A 22816-nucleotide genomic window follows, 5' to 3' on the forward strand; every position below is an offset into this window, starting at 1 on the left:
ACTGGGAACTCCAGTGGGGTCTGTACTAACCAGACTCCCCGTACAACCACACCAGACTCAGCATTTAACTTTACCCCTGTTATCCTGGGTTCTATGTGTGTGGTTTGTGTTGAAAGAATGAAGGGGTTCTTTCACTTGGGACAGTAATATTTCTGAACAATATCCCTAAAGAAAATATGAAGATAAATAATTTCACCTTTCAGACTGCAGGAATATAGTATGAGCTTGGGATCATAGACTGTTGCAGCAGACTTTTTACTAGATCGTTTGAGGTATGGTGGGGGTTGCTATGTGTTTATTGTAAATGGCTGTATCCCATTGTTCTATTGTTTTCGCCTGTCTTGGGAGCAAAGTATTATGGGATGTATATGTGTATGTGGATTAGTTGTTAGAGGGGAGGGGGGATCTCCTCCAACAGCTCTCCCTGCTGATGAGAAGCTTGAAGATACCTTTGTGTCTATTGTTACTGAATGTAGTTTACCCCACCCTGCGTCATTATGCAAAGGAGGGGTGATTGTATATCTGTATAAATTGTCTAATGTTTTCACCCTACTCTGATGTCCTGACAAGTGACTGGGTGGGGGGCTAAGGGGCCTGGCCAGGCCCAACCCCTGAAAAACCACCCCACATCATAATCCCCCCTCCACCAAATGATTTGGACCAGTGCACAAAGCAAGGTCCATAAAGACAGGGATGATCGAGTTTGGGGTGGAGGAACTTGACTGGCCTGAATTAGATTGGAGACTGTGAACAAGGCCTTCTCGTCCAACATCAGTGCCTGACCTCACAAATGCTCTTCTAGAAGAATGGTCAAACATTCCCATAGACACCCTCCTAAACCTTGTGGATGGCCTTCCCAGAAGAGGTGAAGCTGTTATAGCTGCAAAGGGCCAACTCAATATTGAACCCTCCGGACTAAGACTGGGGGGGTCATTGAAGGTCATGTGTGTGTAAAGGCAGGCGTCCCAATACTTTTGGTAATATAGTGTATATATGAGTAATGAAAGGGGCCCCCTATGGGGTCAGTTATGTTTTCTTAGCGGTGATCATTAATGATGTGTTGTAGTGCGGGGGATGGGATCACGCGGACTTGTTTGCTCGTCAGTTCATTAAACTTTGCTGTTTATTTAACATTTCACAATATAGATGAGAGGAATCGTCTGTGGTCACTGCTTTGTCTCCGATATCCAGGACAGAAGAGGCAGAAGACGTGAACATGGGATCGCTTTTATTTCTGCTGATTGTATGTATTTGTTGGATGCAAACAAACGCAGCGTATAACTGCACCGCCTGTGAGAAAAGGAAATGCCCCCAATATGTTACCCCCTGTGCGGGGCACACAGCTATCGATCCGTGCGGGTGCTGCGAGCATTGTGCTAAGATGAAGTCTGACCCATGTGGGGGGCCAGACTGGGAGCTCGGCTACTGCGACCGGGGCCTAAGGTGTGTCGGCATCACCGGGACCGAGCTGGTGGACATCCCCAATACCGGGATATGTAAAGGTAAGTCCACGTAATGTTATACAGCATGTGTCCCGGGAAAGAGGGTCCCCCAAAACCACAACATTCATAAAACACGTTTCCCAGTGCGGGTGGCAGGAGAATGGTAGAGGGGGGAGGTACAGCAGTGCCAGTGTGGGGTGGCTGAAGGACAACTATATACCCAACCTATAATCCCCCCCCCCAACTATATATTGAACCTATAACCCTACCTCCCGACTAATATACCCAACTTATAACCCCCCCCTCCCAACTAATATACCCAACCTATAATCCCCCCTCCCAACTATATATTGAACCTATAACCCTACCTCCCACCTATACACCCATCCTATTACCCTCTATCCCAACTATATACTCAACCTATAACCCTCCCTCCCAACTATACACCCAACCTATAACCCTCCCTCCCAACTATACACCCAACCTATAACTCAACCTTCCAACTATATACCCAACTTATAACCCTCCCTCCCAACTAATATGCCCAACCTATAACCCTCCCTCCCAACTATACACCCAACCTATAACCCTCCCTCCCAACTATACACCCAACCTATAACCCTCCCTCCCAACTATACACCCAACCTATAACCCTCCCTCCCAACTATACACCCAACCTATAACCCTCCCTCCCATCTATACACCGAACCTATAAGCCTCCCTCCCAACTATACACCCAACCTATAACCCTACCTCCCACCTATACACCCATCCTATTACCCTCTATCCCAACTATATACTCAACCTATAACCCTCCCTCCCAACTATACACCCATCCTTTAACCCTACCTCCCAACTATATACTCATCATATAACCCTCCGTCCCATCTATACACCGAACCTATAACCCTCCCTCCCAACTATACACCCAACCTATAACCCTCCCAACTATACACCCAACCTATAACCCTCCCTCCCAACTATACACCCAACCTATAACTCAACCTTCCAACTATATACCCAACTTATAACCCTCCCTCCCAACTAATATGCCCAACCTATAACCCTCCCTCCCAACTATACACCCAACCTATAACCCTCCCTCCCAACTATACACCCAACCTATAACCCTCCCTCCCAACTATACACCCAACCTATAACTCAACCTTCCAACTATATACCCAACTTATAACCCTCCCTCCCAACTATACACCCAACCTATAACCCTCCATCCCAACTATACACCCAACCTATAACCCTCCCTCCCAACTATACACCCAACCTATAACCCTCCCTCCCAACTATACACCCAACCTATAACCCTCCCTCCCAACTATACACCCAACCTATAACCCTCCCTCCCATCTATACACCGAACCTATAAGCCTCCCTCCCAACTATACACCCAACCTATAACCCTCCCTCCCAACTATACACCCAACCTATAACCCTCCCTCCCAACTATACACCCAACCTATAACCCTCCCTCCCAACTATACACCCAACCTATAACCCTCCCTCCCAACTATACACCCAACCTATAACCCTACCTCCCAACTGTATATCCAACCTATAACTCAACCTTCCAACTATATACCCAACTTATAACCCTACCTCCCAACTAATATACCCAACCTATAACCCTCCCTCCCAAACTGTATATCCAACCTATAACCCTCCCTCCCAACTGTATATCCAACCTATAACTCAACCGTCCAACTATATACCGAGCCTATAACCCTACCTCCCAACTATTATACCCAACCTATAACCCTACCTCCCAACTATATATCCAACCTATAACTCAACCGTCCAACTATATACCGAGCCTATAACCCAACCTCCCAACTATATATCCAACCTATAACCCTCCCTCCCAACTATATGCCCAACCTATAACCCTCCCTCCCAACTATATACCCAACCTATAACCCTCCCTCCCAACTATACATCCAACCTATAGCCCTACCTCCCAACTATACATCCAACCTATAGCCCTCCCTCCCAACTATACATCCAACCTATAACTCAACCTTCCAACTATATACCCAGCCTATAACCCTCCCTCCCAACTATATACCCAACCTATAACCCAACCTCCCAACTATATACCCAACCTATAATCCTCCTTCCCAACTATATACCCATCCTATAACCCTAGCTCCCATCTATATACCCAACCTATAACCCTCCATCCCAACTATGTACCCAACCTATAACCCTCCCTCCCAACTATACACCCAAGCTATAACCCTCCCTCCCAACTATACACCCAAGCTATAACCCTACATCCCAACTATATACCCAACCTATAACCCTACCTCCCAACCATAGACCCAACCTATAACCCTCCCTCCCAACTATATACCTAACCTATAACCCTCCCTCCCAACTATATACCCAACCTATATCCCTCCTTCCCAACTATACACCCAACCTATAACCCTCCCTCCCAACTATACACCCAACCTATAACCCTACTTCCCAACTATATACCCATCATATAACCCTACTTCCCAACTATATACCCAACCTATAAACCTCCCCCCCCCAACTATACATCCAACCTATAACCCTACCTCCCAACTACATACCCAAACCATAACCCTCCCTCTCAACTATATACCCAACCTATAACCCTACCTCCCAACTATACATCCAACCTATAGCCCTACCTCCCAACTACATACCCAACCTATAACCCTCCCTCCCACCTATACACCCATCCTATTACCCTCTATCCCAACTATATACCCAACCTATAACCCAACCTCCCAATTATATACTCAACCTATAACCCTCCCTCCCAACTATACACCCATCCTTTAACCCCACCTCCCAACTATATACTCATCATATAACCCTCCGTCCCATCTATACACCGAACCTATAAGCCTCCCTCCCAACTATACATCCAACCTATAACCCTACCTCCCAACTATACACCCAACCTATAACCCTCCCTCCCATCTATATACCCAACCTATAACCCTCCCTCCCAACTATATACCCAACCTATATCCCTACCTCCCAACTATATACCCAACCTATAACCCTCCCTCCCAACTATACACCCAACCTATAACTCTCCCTCCCAACTATACACCCAACCTATAACCCTCCCTCCCAACTATATCCTATCCTTTTAGATCAATTTTCAAATCGACTTCCATTGATCTGGGTGAGGTTTGCATGTCCATCCATGACTGGAGTTTTAGTCAATTCAGAATTAATTGGGCAAAATTCAAGCCAACCATGCCCAGTTGATTGGTGGCCGCACACGATTAAATGTTCCATTTCTTTTCCAATTAATCTCTCCTGATAGCAATATTCAATCTATTGTCTACAGCCTAATCAAGCAATATGCCACACATAGCGAAGCATATTTTGATTGATAGTAGGAAGATACAGTTGTTAAAGAGGAAGTAAACTCTCTCACTATGATGCTTCTTTTCATTTCGTCCATTATAATAAGTCATTATCAGACTATAGCCCCTGTAATCCAGCCCAAATCACATATTACTTACTGTTTAAAGAAACTTTAAAAAGCTTGTTTCCAGGGGTTAGGCAGCGCCATCTTAAGTATTGTTTTCTGAGCCCACAGTGGAGTGTATTTCCGCCCTTACATTGAGCACTTCCTGTACTGTTAACTAAGTCTCCTGCTCAATCCATTGTTTCTATGGCAACCCCGCTTCCTTGTTCATAGCTTACTTGTTTATTCCATAGTATTTACTTGTGCCGATATGTCTAATGTTTCCCTTTGTCAGACTGATCAGCTTCAGCTGATAAGACTGCAGTAATGGCCAAGTTTAGACTGTATGTGAGGTCACATGGTGTGTAGGAGGAAGCTCTGAGTGATTAGCAGAGTTCAGTGTTGTGACGTAGGAAGTCCTGATAACAGATAGATAAGCACATAGAGAGTGTGCCTTAAATCAGGGGAGATCTGGGCATGCTCAGTGACTTCATTCTAAAGAACAAGTATTACAACAATACTAAGCAAGTAAGGAGATATCTACAAGCCGTGTTCATTAGGGGTTTTTTATGCTGATTTACATGGGACAAAGTTGTGGGGGAGGGTTTACAACCACTTTAATTATCAATGATTTCCACCATGTAATCTCAGTGTTTGGTCGATTGAAATATTATCGTATTCAAAGCATCTCAGTGCTGTCAATCGAAGCAATACGATCAATTGGATAATAAAATGGAAGTGTGTAAGACAACTATAAGAGAACAATCTGCTAATTATACATGACACAATGTAATCTCCTTTTGTCTTACAAACAGAAATTCCAGGGGAAAAACCCAAAGCATACATGGAAGATGACGATGAAAACTGCCCCGAACGAAGCGGCTGTTACCGGGTGATGGGAATGTGTGACTGTATCACCAAACATACCTGTATCCTCGACTTCCAGATGTCGCAGTACACCCCCCTGTACTGCAACCCCCAATACGATTCCCGTAAGGCCGTTTCACCAAATGTTCCTCTTCCATACTCTTCTTCTTCTACATAATCACCGTTCTCACCCTCCTCTTTCTTCCTTTTGTCTACAAAAACTCAAAAAACAAAATCACACACCAAAAAAGCAAAACAAAAAAAACACAAGTTTGGTTTTAAGATCCAACGATGTTCCCATCTTCCCATCATGGAGTCTGATAATCACTTGCCGGATTCACATTCCGCTGTTTCGTTTTTAGTAAATAAGCCGGACTGATATCATTATATCATTATACCGTTCTAGGAGATTCATCGTTTGTTTTTATTTTCTTATTCCTGCAGCCGACTACGATCATCTGTTTGAGTATAAATGTACCCGCAGAGGCTGTGACATGGTGGGGGACGAATGTGTCTGCACCTCCGATGGATGCGAGCGAACTTTTCAGTTCGAAAACAAAGATCAATGTTATAAATCTCTAAGTAAGTCTGCTTATATTATGTCTACGTTATATACAGGTTATGGTTATGTCTATGTATAAATTTTTGTTTATTAAAAATGTTACAAACATATAACATAATAAAAACATATTTACATATATATAGAATAAATAAATGATATATGAACAAACAAAATTAGCTTACTTCAGCATAAAAACTGAATTTTATAAAAATCTAGGAGACGTGAAAAGACAGAAAGAAAAACCGCACACCCAGAGACTGACAGACGACAGCTACAGAGACCTGATATTCCTCCAAACCTTTTTCCAGGCCCTGAGCCACCACCTGTCCTTATCAAGACCCCAAATCTCCCCAATAGGAATGAGCTTCGTGTTCAACTCGAACATCAGCTGTTCGCCCGTTCGGCGAATTCCGAACGTTATGGGCCGTTCGCGCCAAATTCGTGTGGCGCTCACGGCCCACAATGCACTGCGTCATCGCAGTGCATTGCTGGCTCATGATTGGCCAAGCATGCACTGTGACCCAACATGCTTGGCCAATCACAGCGCCAGCAGCGAGGAGAGCCATGATTGGCCACAGGCAGGATGCCTGTGGCCAATCATAGCTCAGGCTGTGTAGTACACGCCCCACACTATATAAGGCCGCCAGCGCGGCGGCCTAGTGTAGTGTGTTGGCGTCTGAAGCAGTTAGTGGGTGTTCTGTGTACCTTCAACACAGTATACACCGATCATTTTCGGCCGATTTTCGATCTTGCTGTTGTGTAGTGGTTGTTGTCTGTGTGCCCTGACCGCAGTATACACCGCTATATTCACCTCACCTATATAGCTAGTGATCTAGCTTTTATAATAGAGCTTGCAGTCAGTAGTGTTAGGAGATAGTGCGTGCTGTCTGCGTGCTCTGTACCCAGTACATACCGCTATATCCACCTACATAGCTGTTCTCTATTTGAGCCCACTTGTCATCTGCAGGAGTTATTGGAAGTTGTGTGTGCCTCCAGCACAGCACAGTATACATCTGTATATACCCCTTTATCTCTGCTGTTCTATAATAAAGGTATCTGCAGGAGTTAGTGGGTGTTGTGTGACTCCAGCACAATATAGACCTGTAGCTACCGTTTATTGCTGTTCTCTATTAGAGCCATCTGCAGGGCTTAGTGGGTGTTGTGTGACTCCATTACACTGCTGTTTTACCCAACTCCCTTCAGGCCATTACCATGTCTGGAAGGCCAGCAAGGAGAGGCAGACAGGTGCGAGCCGATAAAAGAGGGCAAGCAGGCTCTGTGTCTAGAGACAACAGTGCTGGTCGTGGACGCGGTGCATTGCCCTCTTCATCCTCTCTCACCCAGGCTCAGGGTACTAGCAAAGCAGCTGCCAACGCATCGTCTTCCCTCCTCTCAATGTCATCATCAGTGACTCCTTCCCTAGACCCACCACGTCCTCCTGAGGAGTCTCCTGAACTCTTTGAGCACAGTGTTGGGTACATGCTCCAGGAGGATGCCCAGTGTTTTGTAGGCTCTGATGATGACACTCAGCTAGAGGAAGGCAGTAGCGTGAGCGCAGAGAGAGGGGATGCTCAAGAAGGACAGCAATCTGGCAGTCATGTTCCACAAGCTGCAGCATACTGCCAGGTTTTCTACAGCGATAAAGAGGGAGGGGATGATGAGGGCACTGACTCCACGTGGGTGCCTGGTAGGAGAGAGGAGGAGGAGGAGGCACATGTCCAAAGAGGCAGGATGCCCTCCGGGGGCCAGCTTAGGGGCAGCACACCGACTGAATCACACCGCAGAGCTCCACCTGTGCAGAGCGCTGCCTCTGCGCGTTATTCTAAAAGTTCTTTGGTGTGGGCTTTTTTTGAGACGAGTGCATCAGATCGCACCGCTGCTATTTGCAACATATGTCTCAAGCGTATCTCACGTGGCCAAAACATCAGCCGCTTGGGCACCACATGCGTGACCAGACATATGTTGACCTGCCATGCAGCTCGTTGGCAAGCGTACCTCAAAGACCCACACCAAAGAACAAAGCGGACCTCTCCTTGCTCCTCATCAGCTGGCATCTCCAACCCCACTAGACCTTCAGTTCTCTCTGAAACCTGCTCTGAGAGGAATGAAGGTGTAGAATTAGGTGTGTCACAGCCAAGTGCTTCCGGGAACTCTGCTAGTGGTACACCCACGTCCGATTATAGCAGGCAAATGTCCCTGCCCCAGCTGCTGGACCGGCGAAAGAAGTTCACTCCCAGCCATCCACATGCCCAGCGGTTGAATGCTAGCTTGGCTAAATTGCTAGCACTTCAACTGCTGCCTTTTCAGTTGGTAGACTCGGCCCCCTTCCGTGAGTTTGTACAATGTGCGGTTCCTCAGTGGCAGGTCCCCAAACGCCACTTTTTCTCACGGAAGGTGATTCCGGCTCTCTACCGGCATGTGGAAGGCAATGTCCTTGCCTCGCTGGACAGAGCGGTCAGCGGTAAGGTGCATATTACCGCTGACTCATGGTCCAGCAGGCATGGACAGGGACGTTACCTGTCTTTCACGGCCCATTGGGTCACTCTTCTGCCAGCTGGGAAGGATGCAGGACTAGGTGCAGTAGTGTTGGAGGTTGTTCCGCCACGCCTCCAAAATGCTACTATTGGTTGTGACACACCTCTCTCCTCCACCCCCTCCTCTTCTTCTTCCTCCATGGCCTCTTCCAGTGCTCTGTCCTCAGAACCAGCGGTGCTCCGTAGGCGTTGCAGGGGCTACGCAAGTACGCAGGCAAAACGATGCCATGCCGTGCTTGCGCTGGTTTGTTTGGGGGACAGGAGCCACACTGGGGGGATGTTTTGTCAGCTCTGCAGGGGCAGGCCGAGAGGTGGTTGACGCCAGGCCAGCTTAAGCCAGGAATGGTGGTTTGCGACAATGGCACCAACCTCCTCTCCGCCCTCCGACAGGGACAACTGACCCATGTGCCCTGTGTAGCTCACGTCCTTAACCTGGTGGTGCAGCTGTTCTTGGGCAGGTACCCCGGCTTACAGGATGTCCTGAAGCAGGCCAGGAGAGTCTGTGTGCATTTCCGCCGATCATTTAATGCCAGTGCTCGGCTGGCTGAGCTCCAAAAGGAGTTGAACCTGCCCAAGAACCGCCTTATATGTGACATGCCCACCAGATGGAACTCAACGTTGGCCATGCTGCAGCGGCTGCACACGCAGCAGAGGGCCATCAATGAGTACCTGTGCGACTACGGCACCAGGACAGGGTCAGGGGAGCTTGGTTTTTTCTCACCACGCCAGTGGGGCATGATCAGGGATGCATGCACTGTCCTGTCACCGTTTGAGGAGGCCACAAGGATGGTGAGCAGTGACAGTGCATGCATCAGTGACACTGTACCTCTTGTCCACCTCTTGGAGCACACGCTGCGTGGAATAATGGACAGGGCACTTGAGGCAGAACAGAGGCAGGAAGAGGAGGACTTCCTTGCCTCTCAAGGCCCCCTTTATCCAGACAGTGTTCCTGCTGTGCCACCCATCACACAGGAAGAGGATGAGGAGGAGGAAGAGGAGGAGGATGATTGTGTCAGCATGGAGGTGGAGGCTGGCACTCAGCATCAGCAGCAGCAGCAGTCTTGTAGGGATGATTTACAGTCCCAAGAAACACGTGGACTTGTACGTGGCTGGGAGGAGGTAGCTGCGGATCATGTTGTCCTTAGTGACCCAGAGGACTCCGGACCGAATGCCTCAGCTAACCTACGCTGCATGGCCTCCCTGATCCTGCAAAGCCTGCGGAAGGATCCTCGTATTCTTCGGATCAAGGAGAGGGACCATTACTGGCTGGCCAGTCTCCTTGATCCACGGTACAAGGGTAAGGTTGCCGACCTTATCTTGCCATCGCAGAGGGAGCAGAGGATGAGACATCTCCGGGAGGCCTTTCAGAAAGCTCTGTGCAACGCATTCCCAGAGACTGGGAGGTTACAAACTCCTGGTCCTGGACAACGTGTTGCTGAGGCATCGGTCAGAAGGAGCGGTGGAGAAGGTGGCCATCTGACTGATGCTTTCAGACAATTTTTTAGTCCGCAGCCCCAAGGTATGATCGGTTCCAGCAACCATCGCCAGCGTCTGATTTACATGGTGCAGGAATACCTAGGGGCAAGGTCAGATGTCAGGGAACTCACCGTACTTATGCCCGCTCCCGTATAGCAGTAGTTCATGTTCGTTCCAGGCGCCATGCGAGGTGTCTCCGTCAGAGGCGTACGAATTCCAGGACGAACGGACGTATGCTAATCCGAACACGTGGCTGTACGCCAATCCGAACACGCGAAAACACCCGCGCAAACTGAACGGATGTACGTCTTCACGCACGGACGGCCACTTCCACCAATCCTGGCTCACTTCCCTCTATATAAACAGGGTCCTGGCCTGACACCAATGCTGGATCGTCTTCAGCTGTTCCTGTAAGACTTGATCATTGCTCCTGTGACCTTGTTCCTGAAACCTTGCTCCTGTGGCCTTGCTCCTGTGATCCTTGCTCCTTTGACCCGTTCCTGATACCCACTCTTGGATTCCTGGTCCACCTCTGACCTTGGCTTGGACTTTTGACTTCGGCTTGTCTCCCGATTCGGTACCTCGTTTTGCCTGCATGTTACCAGACCCCTTGCTTGTTCCTGATTTCGCACCTGTCTCCTGTCATTGTGCCGCATTGCCTGCCAGTTGCCGATCCTACCTGTTTCAGACACGTAGTGTTCCCTGCACGCCTGCTGGTCTTCTGGTGCCTACCTACGTGACCAATCTACATCTCTTCTACCGTGAGGACCCAGCATCTTCAAGGCCTTCTACTTCCATCTGCAGGCACCTGCACCCTTTCGTGTCCTCACGTTCCCTGTTCCCATCTCCAGGGGCGTGGTGACCGGAACCGTGCGAGAGGCCACCCTCAGCAGTCTGACTCCGCTGTAAGGTACGTGACAGTACGGTACGATCCAGCCAGAAACATGGAGTCAGACAGGGGGGCCTCACCTCTGGACGCTTTGTGCCAACAGATCTCTGCCCTTACCCAAGCAGTTCAAGGCTTGCAAGATGGTTACCATCAACTCGAGCAGAGGGTGGAGTCATTATCTCCAAACACTACTGCCTCCCAAGGGGCTACAGCGTCTCGGTCCGCCAGTCCGGCAACTCCAGCATCCATGCCTGCAATAGTGGTGCCATCCCCGGAGCCTCGAGTTCCTATACCAGAGCGATTTTCCGGAGATCGCAGCAAATTCCGTGCTTTTCGTAATGCATGCCAATTATACTTCCTGCTACAGCCTCGCACCTTCTCCTTGGAAAGCACAAAAGTTGGGTTCATCGTCTCCTTGCTTCTCGGGGAACCTCAGACCTGGGCCCATCGCCTCTTGGAACAGGCCAGCTCCCTGCTTGATACCACGGACTCTTTTCTGAATGAGATGGCTAAATTATACGATGATCCTCAGCGTGCCACCACTGCTGAGGCCAGTCTCCATGCTCTACGACAGGGTCGCAGACCTGTAGAGGATTACGTGACGGACTTTAGGCGGTGGAGTTCTGACACTCATTGGAACGACGCCGCCCTACGTTACCAATTCCGCATTGGACTGTCCGAACCATTAAAAGACGAATTAGCCCGCATCGAAGTTCCCAGTTCTTTGGAAGACCTCATACAGGTATCAATCCAAATTGACCGCCGTCTTAGGGAACGGAGAGCTGAAAGAGTTGGTCAGTTTCGCCCCACCTGGATGTTACCCAAGGTTCCTAATTATCCTCCTACCTCTACACCTGCTCCCATCTCCGAAGCTCCAGAACCAATGCAACTAGGATTACTTCGCTCACCATTGTCTTCAGAGGAGAAGCTACGCCGGCGTCAGAATAACCTTTGCCTCTACTGTGGGGAAACTGGTCACTATGCGAATGCATGTCCCAATAAAAATCGTAAGTTCAAAGACTCACCTCTTGTATCCAATGCATTACCTCTGACGAAATCAATTCATATAGCTGTTCCTTTTTCCTTACAGCTGCCAGGAGGAACACTACAGGTCCAAGCTATAATTGATTCGGGCGCCTGTAGTTGCTTCATTGACCATACTCTCGTTCTGCAACACAACATTCCATTGGCACTCAAGCAACGCCAACTTTCTATACGGTTAGCAGATGGATCCAACATCAGATCAGGTCCCATTACCCATGAGACTCAACCACTGCTCGCCAACATTCTATCCGGTCACCAAGAATTAATCTGCTTGGATGTCATTTCTTCACCACTCTTTCCAATCATCTTGGGAATGCCATGGTTACAAGCCCATAATCCCCAAATAAACTGGATAACCGGTGAGGTAGTGTTTCGGTCCACTTACTGCCTCCAAAATTGTGTCAGGACCTCAAACAACCTGGTTCCGGTCATTGCCTGTTCGGGTCCTACATCTGAGCTCCAGGGGTTGGTCCCAACCACATACCACAAATTCCTGGATGTGTTTGACAAAAGAAAGGCGGACACACTACCTCCTCACCGGGTCTACGATTGCCCAATCGAGTTATTGCCTGGAGCCGAAATTCCATTCGGGAGGATATTCCCTCTATCAGAACCCGAGCTCCTGGTCCTCAAAGAATACATTGATGAGAACCTCAAGAAAGGATTTATTCGACATTCATCTTCTCCAGCCGGTGCTGGAATATTTTTCGTTGAAAAAAAGGACCATCCGCTCCGCCCATGTGTGGATTATAGGGATTTAAATAAAGTAACGATTAAAAACCGCTACCCCCTTCCATTAATTCCAGAATTATTCCAGAGACTTCGATCAGCCAAAATATTCACAAAGCTGGATTTACGAGGGGCCTATAATCTAATCAGAATCCGTAAGGGGGACGAATGGAAAACGGCTTTTCGGACACGTTTTGGCCACTTTGAGTATCTGGTCATGCCATTTGGACTTTGCAACGCCCCAGCCACTTTTCAACATTTTGTTAATGACATTTTCAGGGACTTTTTGGATTTATTTGTAATTGTTTATTTGGATGATATTTTGGTATTTTCAGACTCTCTAGAAACCCATCGTGACCATGTGAAACAAGTTCTCCTGAGATTAAGGCAACATGGGCTTTACGCCAAGGCCGAGAAGTGCGAGTTCGAACGGCAGACCATTCACTTCCTGGGTCTGGTAATATCAACTGAGGGAATAGAGATGGATCCTCAAAAGGTTTCAGCCATTTTATCCTGGCCACCTCCAACTGATAAAAAAGGGGTACAACGCTTCATTGGATTCTCTAATTTTTACAGGAAGTTTATCAAAAACTTTTCCAGTGTTATTGCCCCCATCACGCAACTGACCAGCAAACAAAACCGTTTTCGATGGTCCATCGAGGCCCAAGCTGCGTTCAATAAACTAAAAGGATTATTCACATCAGCCCCAATACTCAAACACCCTGATCCTGCTCTACCTTACACTCTGGAAGTAGACGCTTCAGAAAACGCCGTAGGTGCCATTCTGTCTCAACGCCAAGGGCCTAAATCATTAATGCATCCTGTAGCGTTCTTTTCCAAAAAACTCAATACATCAGAAAGAAACTACGATGTGGGAGACCGAGAACTCCTAGCAATCAAACTGGCTTTGGAGGAATGGCGGTACCTTCTTGAGGGGGCAACACATCCAGTATTGATTTTTACAGATCATAAAAATTTGGAATATCTCAGAACAGCTAAGCGTCTCAGGCCCCGGCAGGCAAGATGGGCTCTTTTCTTTTCCCGTTTTAATTTTCACATAACCTACAGACCAGGATCCAAGAACAGTAAACCCGACGCATTGTCCCGCATGTTCTCTGAAACTGAAGCCTCATCCCCTCCAGACACTATTTTGCAAACTGGAAACTTCCTATTAACACAAACCAGTTTTCTATCACAGGTTCGACAGTCATCCCGAGGTGCATCAATCCCTCCAGATATGAACCTTCAAGAAAAAGATGGTCTGTTTTGGCGAGGAAGCAAATTATTCATCCCTCAAAACCTTCGCGCCTCCATTTTACAGGTTTGTCATGACTATCCTCTGGCGGGTCACTTCGGGAGTCACAAAACAACAAATTTAGTTCAAAGGCATTTCTGGTGGCCAAACCTCGCGAAAGACTGCAGGAACTATGTTAGTTCTTGTTCAACCTGCCTCCGGAATAAAAACAGCAAAAATAAAGCCTGGGGATTATTGAGGCCATTACCTATCCCTGAAAGACCATGGGATAAGATCGCAATGGACTTTATTGTTGAGCTTCCCCCCTCTGAAGGATTTTCCTCTATCTTCGTGGTGGTGGATCGCTTTTCTAAAATGGCACACTTTATTCCCATGAAGGGAACCCCATCTGCAACCGAGACAGCCAGAATATTCATTAGAGAAATTGTCAGACTCCATGGAATTCCCGGTGATATTGTCTCTGATCGTGGAGTCCAATTCACGTCAAAATTCTGGAAATCATTGTGTGAAACTCTGGGTATCAAGTTAAATTTCTCTTCAGCTTACCATCCCCAAACAAACGGGCAGACCGAACGCACTAATCAAACCTTGGAACAATATTTACGTTGTTTCACTTCTTTTTCTCAGGAGGATTGGGCTTCGTTACTACCTTTAGCAGAATTCGCATTTAATAATTCTATTCATTCCGCCACTAACCAGTCACCATTTTATTCTAACTTTGGTTTTCATCCCTCTTTCCTACCAACATCCTTACCGGATTCTCCTGTACCAGCTGTCCAGGATAGGCTGAATTTCTTTGTTACCAACAATCAGGTACTTAAAGAAACCCTCTCTAAGGCTCAGGAGGACGATAAAAAATTTTTTGACAGGAAGAGAAGGGGAGAACTGGATTTAAAGATCGGTGATCGTGTATGGCTGTCAACCGCAAATCTGAAACTGGCGTGTCCCTCTAAAAAATTGGGACCCAGATATTTGGGGCCTTTTCCAATTAAGAAGAAAATTAATTCAGTAGCCTATGAACTTGAACTTCCCGGCTCATTTAAAATTCATCCTGTATTTCACACTTCTCTACTTAAGCCTGATGTACCCAATTCCTTTCCAGATCGGGAATTATGCTCTCCAGAAGCTATTTTGATAGATGGTGAGGAGGAGTTTGAGATCGAAGCCATTCTAGGTTACAGGAAGCGCCAAGGACAAAACCAATATTTGATTAAGTGGAAAGGCTTCGGCCCCGAAGAAAATTCCTGGGAACCCGAAGCGAATCTTCATGCCCAGAGGCTTATACGGGCTTTTCATCGCTCTCAAAGGTTGGTTCAAAGGGGCACCCGGAGGCTGCCCTTAAGGGGGGGGCACTGTCAGGGAACTCACCGTACTTATGCCCGCTCCCGTATAGCAGTAGTTCCTGTTCGTTCCAGGCGCCATGCGAGGTGTCTCCGTCAGAGGCGTACGAATTCCAGGACGAACGGACGTATGCTAATCCGAACACGTGGCTGTACGCCAATCCGAACACGCGAAAACACCCGCGCAAACTGAACGGATGTACGTCTTCACGCACGGACGGCCACTTCCACCAATCCTGGCTCACTTCCCTCTATATAAACAGGGTCCTGGCCTGACACCAATGCTGGATCGTCTTCAGCTGTTCCTGTAAGACTTGATCATTGCTCCTGTGACCTTGTTCCTGAAACCTTGCTCCTGTGGCCTTGCTCCTGTGATCCTTGCTCCTTTGACCCGTTCCTGATACCCACTCTTGGATTCCTGGTCCACCTCTGACCTTGGCTTGGACTTTTGACTTCGGCTTGTCTCCCGATTCGGTACCTCGTTTTGCCTGCATGTTACCAGACCCCTTGCTTGTTCCTGATTTCGCACCTGTCTCCTGTCATTGTGCCGCATTGCCTGCCAGTTGCCGATCCTACCTGTTTCAGACACGTAGTGTTCCCTGCACGCCTGCTGGTCTTCTGGTGCCTACCTACGTGACCAATCTACATCTCTTCTACCGTGAGGACCCAGCATCTTCAAGGCCTTCTACTTCCATCTGCAGGCACCTGCACCCTTTCGTGTCCTCACGTTCCCTGTTCCCATCTCCAGGGGCGTGGTGACCGGAACCGTGCGAGAGGCCACCCTCAGCAGTCTGACTCCGCTGTAAGGTACGTGACATCAGACTTGGACACCTTTCCCACCGAAAATCCTCTGGCTTACTGGGTCTTGAGGATGGATCACTGGCCAGAGCTTGCACAGTATGCAATTGAGCTACTGGCTTGTCCTGCATCCAGCGTTCTTTCGGAACGCACCTTCAGTGCTGCTGGTGGCTTTGTTACCGATCACAGGGTGCGCCTGTCCACCGAATCAGTTGATCGACTGACCTTCATCAAGATGAATCAGTCTTGGATCACCCACAGCTACCAAGCACCTGAAGCTGATGTAACCGAATAATTTTTTTTTAAATACCACATCCCTTCAAGACTGCCTATGCTGATGCTGAGTGACTGTCCTGTTATGCTGAGTGACTATCCTCTTCCTCCTCCGCTGATATGTTGGAAGAACATTTCTGGTTCTGGGTGATGCCATTAGCCCAATTTTTCTGCCCCTGTTTAACAGGGGCGTTTAAGTACAATTTTTGATGCAATGCTTTGCAGCAGGGCTAATTCCTGCAATAAAACTAGAGTATATGGGAGAGGTTGCAGTGTGATGGCACCAGCACCAGTGCCTAAGGCCCAATTTTTCTGCCCCTGTTTAACAGGGGCATTTAAGTACAATTTTTGATGCAATGCTTTGAGCCAGGTCCCCAAACCCTTTTTAGGACAGTATCTTGCATATTAGCTGTTAAAATTAGCACTTTTAATTTCGAACGTTTGAGTCCCATAGACGTCAATGGGGTTCTAAAGTTCGTTCGAATTTGGGGTCCGTTCGAAAGTTCTGGTGCGAACCGAACCGGGGGGTGTTCGGCTCATCCCTACTCCCCAACCTCACCCAGAATGTTGTGCACCACCATCTCCACAGGAAGGACTTTTTTCCCGGATGGAAACCTGACACCATGCTGACTAGAAAAAGTGTCTCAAAATCGAAAATCGAAATCCTGCTGCGTCTCAAAAGATCTGTGTCACGAATTCCATCCTCAACAGGATTATGTCTGCCGTAAATGCTTCTTTTGTCTGATACCAGCATGATCCAAGGTCCCTTGGCCCACCCAGTCACTTTGTCGAAGCATCGGTGTAGAGTGAAAACAAACATAAGACTGTTTTTTAGATGTACCAACAGATAAACAGCAGAGGAGGAGGAGGATGATTGTGTCAGCATGGAGGTGGAGGCTGGCACTCAGCATCAGCAGCAGCAGCAGCAGCAGCAGTCTTGTAGGGATGATTTACAGTACCAAGAAACACGTGGACTTGTACCTGGCTGGGAGGAGGTGACTGCGGATCATGTTGTCCTTAGTGACCCAGAGGACTCCGGACCGAATGCCTCAGCTAACCTACGCTGCATGGCCTCCCTGATCCTGCAAAGCCTGCGGAAGGATCCTCATATTCTCGGATCAAGGAGAGGGACCATTACTGGCTGGCCACTCTCCTTGATCCACGGTACAAGGGTAAGGTTGCAGACCTTATATTGCCATCGCAGGGGCAGCAGAGGATGAGACATCTCTGGGAGGCCTTGCAGAAAGGTCTGTGCAACGCGTTCCCAGAGACTGGGAGGTTACAAACTCCTGGTCCTGGACAACGTGTTGCTGAGGCTTCGGTCAGAAGGAGCGGTGGAGAAGGTGGCTGTCTGACCGATGCGTTCAGACAATTTTTTAGTCCGCAGCCCCAAGGTATGATCGGTTCCAGCACCCATCGCCAGCGTCTGATTTACATGGTGCAGGAATACCTAGGGGCAAGGTCAGACTTGGACACCTTTCCCACCGAAAATCCTGTGGCTTACTGGGTCTTGAGGATGGATCACTGGCCAGAGCTTGCACAGTATGCAATTGAGCTACTGGCCTGTCCTGCATCCAGCGTTCTTTCAGAACGCACCTTCAGTGCTGCTGGTGGCTTTAAACCGATCACAGGGTGCGCCTGTCCACCAACTCGGTTGATCGACTGACCTTCATAAAGATGAATCAGTCTTGGATCACCACCAGCTACCAAGCGCCTGAAGCTGATGTAACCAAATAATTTTTTTGGAAATGTCACATCCCTTCAAGACTGCCTATGCTGATGCTGAGTGACTGTATTGTTATGTTGACTGACAATCCTCTTCCTCCTCAGTGATCCCGCTGATATCTTGGAAGAACATTTTTGGTTCTGTGTGATGCCACCAGACCAATTTTTCAGCCTTTTTTAACAGGGACGTGTAATTACAATTTTTGATGCAATGCTTTGCAGCAGGGCTCATTCCTGCACTCCAACTAGAGTATATGGGAGAGGATGCAGTGTCGTGGCACCAGCACCAGTGCCTAAGGCCCAATTTTTCAGCCTCTGTTTAACAGGGGCATGTAATACAATTTTTGATGCAATGCTTTGCAGCAGGGCTCATTCCTGCACTCCAACTAGAGTATCTGGGAGAGGTTGCAGTGTTGTGGCACCAGCAAGCAGTGCCTAAGGCCCAATTTTTCAGCCCCTGTTTAAGAGGGGCATGTAATTACAATTCTTGATACAATATTTCACAGCAGGGCCCGTTCCTTCGCCCACTGAGAGTAACTGTGAGGACTTATAGTGTTGTGGTACCGGCACCACAACCACCAAAGGCCCAATTTTTCTACCACTGTTCAACAATGGCATGTAATTACAATTCTTGATATAATCGTTCACAGCAGGGCGCTCCAGCGTCCACCAAGAGTCACTTTGAGGGCTTACAGTGTTGTGGCAACACCAACACCTTAAGCCCCCATTTCTGCAGAGCATATAGGGCAGGCCCCTACTTTCAAACATCCAACTTACAAACATCTCCTACTTGCAAACGGAAGGAGACAACAGGAAGTGAGATGAAAAAAGACGGACGGCCAACAAAAATTATACAGGGGTGATAACCCTTCCCTATGTTTTCCAAAAAGCTTAAAAATAGATTTTTTGACTGGAGCTACACTTTAAAAATTTACCAGTTCAAAATTACAGATTCTACTTAACACAACAAACCTACACAGTCCCTGTCTTGTTTGCACCGCCTGTATACTGCTGTTCTGAGTATATAGGGCCTGGGGGCCCCACGCCTTTCCTTTTTTTAATTTGGGTACGGGGTTCCCCTTAATATCCGTACAAGATCCAAAGGGGCAGGTAATGGACGGTTTTTCTCAATGATTTTCATCCATATTGCAGGACCCAGATATTACATTAAAACCGCAAGCAGTTTTAAATGACTTTTTTTCCGTTAAATGTCATTTTATGCAGGGACTGTTCTAAACACGGGAAACACGTGGCACTTCACAGGCATACTACAGACACCCCTCAGGCACCATATTTAAAGGAATATTTAACTTTTTTTTCACTTTAATCGTCATTAAAATCAGTGCTCCCGAAAAAACGGCCGTTTTTAAAAACATTTTAGGCATTGACCCATGTCCCCTGGGACAGGAGCCAGGTCCCCAAAAACTTTTTAGGACAGTATCTTGCATATTAGCCATTAAAATTATAACTTTTTATTTCGAATGTTCGAGTCACATAGACTTCAATGGGGTTCTAAAGTTCGCACAAATTTTCGGTCCGTTCGAAAGTTCTGGTGCGAACCGACCCGGGGGGTGTTCGGCTCATCCCTAACTACAACCGGTTTAACTGCTCTACCTTGTTTGCAATTCTGGTAAGGGTCAGACAAATGGTATTTCCCATAATCCCTTTCCAGCACCAAAGAGGCATGCCTGTCACATTGACACTCCCTGAGCAAGAGTTTAAACTCCAGAGATCATCCCAGGATCTCCATTAGTTGAGACAAGCCTATCAAGATTCTTCCACAGACACTGGTAGGTGACATACTTATCAAGCTGTTTATTTCTTCCTATGGCTTTGGAAAACCCAACGATCCTTCGTTTTTGAAGCTCCCACCACTCTGACTTACTGCTGCAAAAGTCTATGATCGAACAATATGCACACCATGCTTGAAATAATCAAATCCTTTCAAAGTAGGGCTGTAAATGCTAGCAAAAATGAAAGGGGGGCTGCTCTACACCTTCAGAAGAAATGGCCGTTCACCTCAGAGTTTTGACCAAACTGGTCATACAGCGGTCATAAGTTGGCATAAGACGGCTAAAGATGAATCTTCTCCAATGCCTATGACACTCCGCCCCAGCGTGATCCAGGTCTCTGGGCCAAAGTAAAGGGAAAAAACAATCATAGCACAATACTGCTAATAGAACATCACATTTATTAGAGCTAAACCCCATCTGCTCATGTTTAGCAAACTTGAAAAAAAGCATAGAACAATAGGAACGAGAGGAATTGCCTCCTCACCGCTCTTCCGGGAATCGGAATCTCCAGGAATGATGTCACTGGCTCCAACCGACGCGTTGCATCACTGGTCACATGACTTCAGGAACAGAATTATACTATAGTATTATACTCCCCTCTGCAGTGTCCTGTGTGTCCTACCTCCCCTCCATTCCCTGTAATAGAAGAGGTATTATACCCCCCTCTCCAGTGTCCTGTGTCTCTTACCTCCCCTCTATTTCCTGTAATAGAAGAGGTATTATACCCCCCCTCTCCGGTGTCCTGTGTCTCTTACCTCCCCTCCATTTCCTGTAATAGAAGAGGTATTATACCCCCCTCTCCAGTGTCCTGTGTGTCCTACCTCCCCTCCATTCCCTGTAATAGAAGAGGTATTATACCCCCCTCTCCAGTGTCCTGTGTCTCTTACCTCCCCTCCATTTCCTGTAATAGAAAAGGTATTATACCCCCTGTCCGGTGTCCTGTGTCTTCTACCTTGCCTCCATTCCTTGTAATAGAAGAGGTATTATACCCCCCTCTCTCCGGTGTCCGGTGTCTCCTACCTCACCTCCATGCCCTGTAATAGAAAAGGTATTATACCCACCTCTCCGGTGTCCGGTGTCTCTTACCGCCTTTCCATTCCCTGTACTAGAAAAGGTATTATACCCCCCTGTCCGGTGTCCCATGTCTTCTACCTCCCCTCCATTCCCTGTAATAGAAGAGGTATTATACCCCCCTCTCTGGTGTCCTGTGTCTCCTACCTCCCCTCCATTCCCTGTAATAGAAGAGGTATTATACCCCCCTCTTCGGTGTCCGGTGTCTCTTACCGCCTTTCCATTCCCTGTAATAGAAAAGGTATTATACCCCCCTGTCCGGTGTCCCATGTCTTCTACCTCCCCTCCATTACCTGTAATAGAAGAGGTATTATACCCCCCTCTCAGGTGTCCTGTGTCTCCTACCTCCCCTCCATTCCCTGTAATAGAAGAGGTATTATACTCCCCTCTCCAGTGTCCTGTGACTCCTACCTCCCCTCCATTCCCTGTAATATAAGAGATATAAGAGGTATTATGCCCCTCCTCTCCGGTGTCCTGTGTCTCCTACCTCCCCTCCATTCCCTGTAATAGAAGAGGTATTATACCCCCCTCTTCGGTGTCCGGTGTCTCTTACCGCCTTTCCATTCCCTGTAATAGAAAAGGTATTATACCCCCCTGTCCGGTGTCCCATGTCTTCTACCTCCCCTCCATTCCCTGTAATAGAAGAGGTATTATACCCCCCTCTCCAGTGTCCTGTGACTCCTACCTCCCCTCCATTCCCTGTAATATAAGAGATATAAGAGGTATTATACCCCCCTCTCCGGTGTCCTGTGTCTCCTACCTCCCCTCCATTCCCTGTAATAGAAGAAGTATTATACCCCCCTCTCCGGTGTCCTGTATCTCCTACCTCCCCTCCATTCCCTGTAATAGAAGAGGTACTTCCCCTCCTATCCATTTCCATAGAACTATGTTTGCCCAATGTTTAATGTGACCAGAGAGAATGCCTAATATTTCAGTATCTATTCAGGGTCTATTCCCCCCCCCCCCCCCCATGACTGTCCCACGCCCATCACCCTCTAATGTGATGTTTAACATATCAGGGGAATTGTTGACCTTTTTTTAGATTTGACAATTTATTGAGAAACATTATCAGATCGGTAACAATGCCTCTTCTTCTCTTACAGTGAAGCGCCTGTGTGCCAATGTGACTTGTCCAGAGGTAAAAGTACCTACCTGCCCCCCAGACTCAGTGCGCACCAAGCCTCATACCCCCTATGGAAATTGTTGCCCCACCATCCCCAGCTACTGTACATGTAATTTTGAACGTTGTATGAATAAATGTCCGAATGGGAAAAGAAAGGTGACTATTTGGAAGACGAAGGGGGAGCCGGGATCGTGCTGCGACCTAAACCTATGCTTGCTCTGATGGAATAATCCCGACAGATGGAAGCTTGTGGCCAATCATGAAGATCTTTGATTTCTCAGTTGTCTTCTTTATCGATCAGCTTGATGTTATAATCTCTAATATCTCATATATACCGGCTCAGAGATTGCTACTTATAGAGATATTTCTTTTTCTATTTCAATAAATTTTTATTGAAAACTTTTAATGAAGACATTGTATGTC

The 22816-nt window shown here is 47.6% G+C and overlaps 1 protein-coding gene across 1 annotated transcript; it reads left to right on the forward strand.

Moving 5' to 3' along the window:
- The first annotated feature begins 1145 nt into the window (after positions 1 to 1145).
- Positions 1146 to 22799, forward strand: LOC143934625 (cysteine-rich motor neuron 1 protein-like). Its single transcript, XM_077458380.1, has 4 exons — positions 1146 to 1502; positions 5730 to 5906; positions 6226 to 6363; positions 22374 to 22799. The coding sequence occupies exons 1-4, from the start codon at positions 1217 to 1219 to the stop codon at positions 22613 to 22615; spliced, it is 843 nt and encodes a 280-aa protein (XP_077314506.1). The 5' UTR covers positions 1146 to 1216; the 3' UTR covers positions 22616 to 22799.
- Positions 22800 to 22816: the final 17 nt, after the last annotated feature.

The sequence above is a fragment of the Lithobates pipiens genome, unplaced genomic scaffold, assembly GCF_037356315.1.
Source record: "Lithobates pipiens isolate NorthernLeopardFrog02 unplaced genomic scaffold, aLitPip1_a1.2 Scaffold_27, whole genome shotgun sequence".
Classification (NCBI taxonomy): Eukaryota; Metazoa; Chordata; class Amphibia; order Anura; family Ranidae; genus Lithobates; species Lithobates pipiens.

Coding starts and splice junctions, on each gene's coding strand:
- LOC143934625 (XM_077458380.1), top strand. CDS start 1,217: ATGGGATCGCTTTTATTTCTGCTGATTGTATGTATTTGTTGGATGCAA. Junction 1,503..5,729: donor CAATACCGGGATATGTAAAG/GTAAGTCCACGT, acceptor TCTTACAAACAG/AAATTCCAGGGGAAAAACCC. Junction 5,907..6,225: donor CAACCCCCAATACGATTCCC/GTAAGGCCGTTT, acceptor TTATTCCTGCAG/CCGACTACGATCATCTGTTT.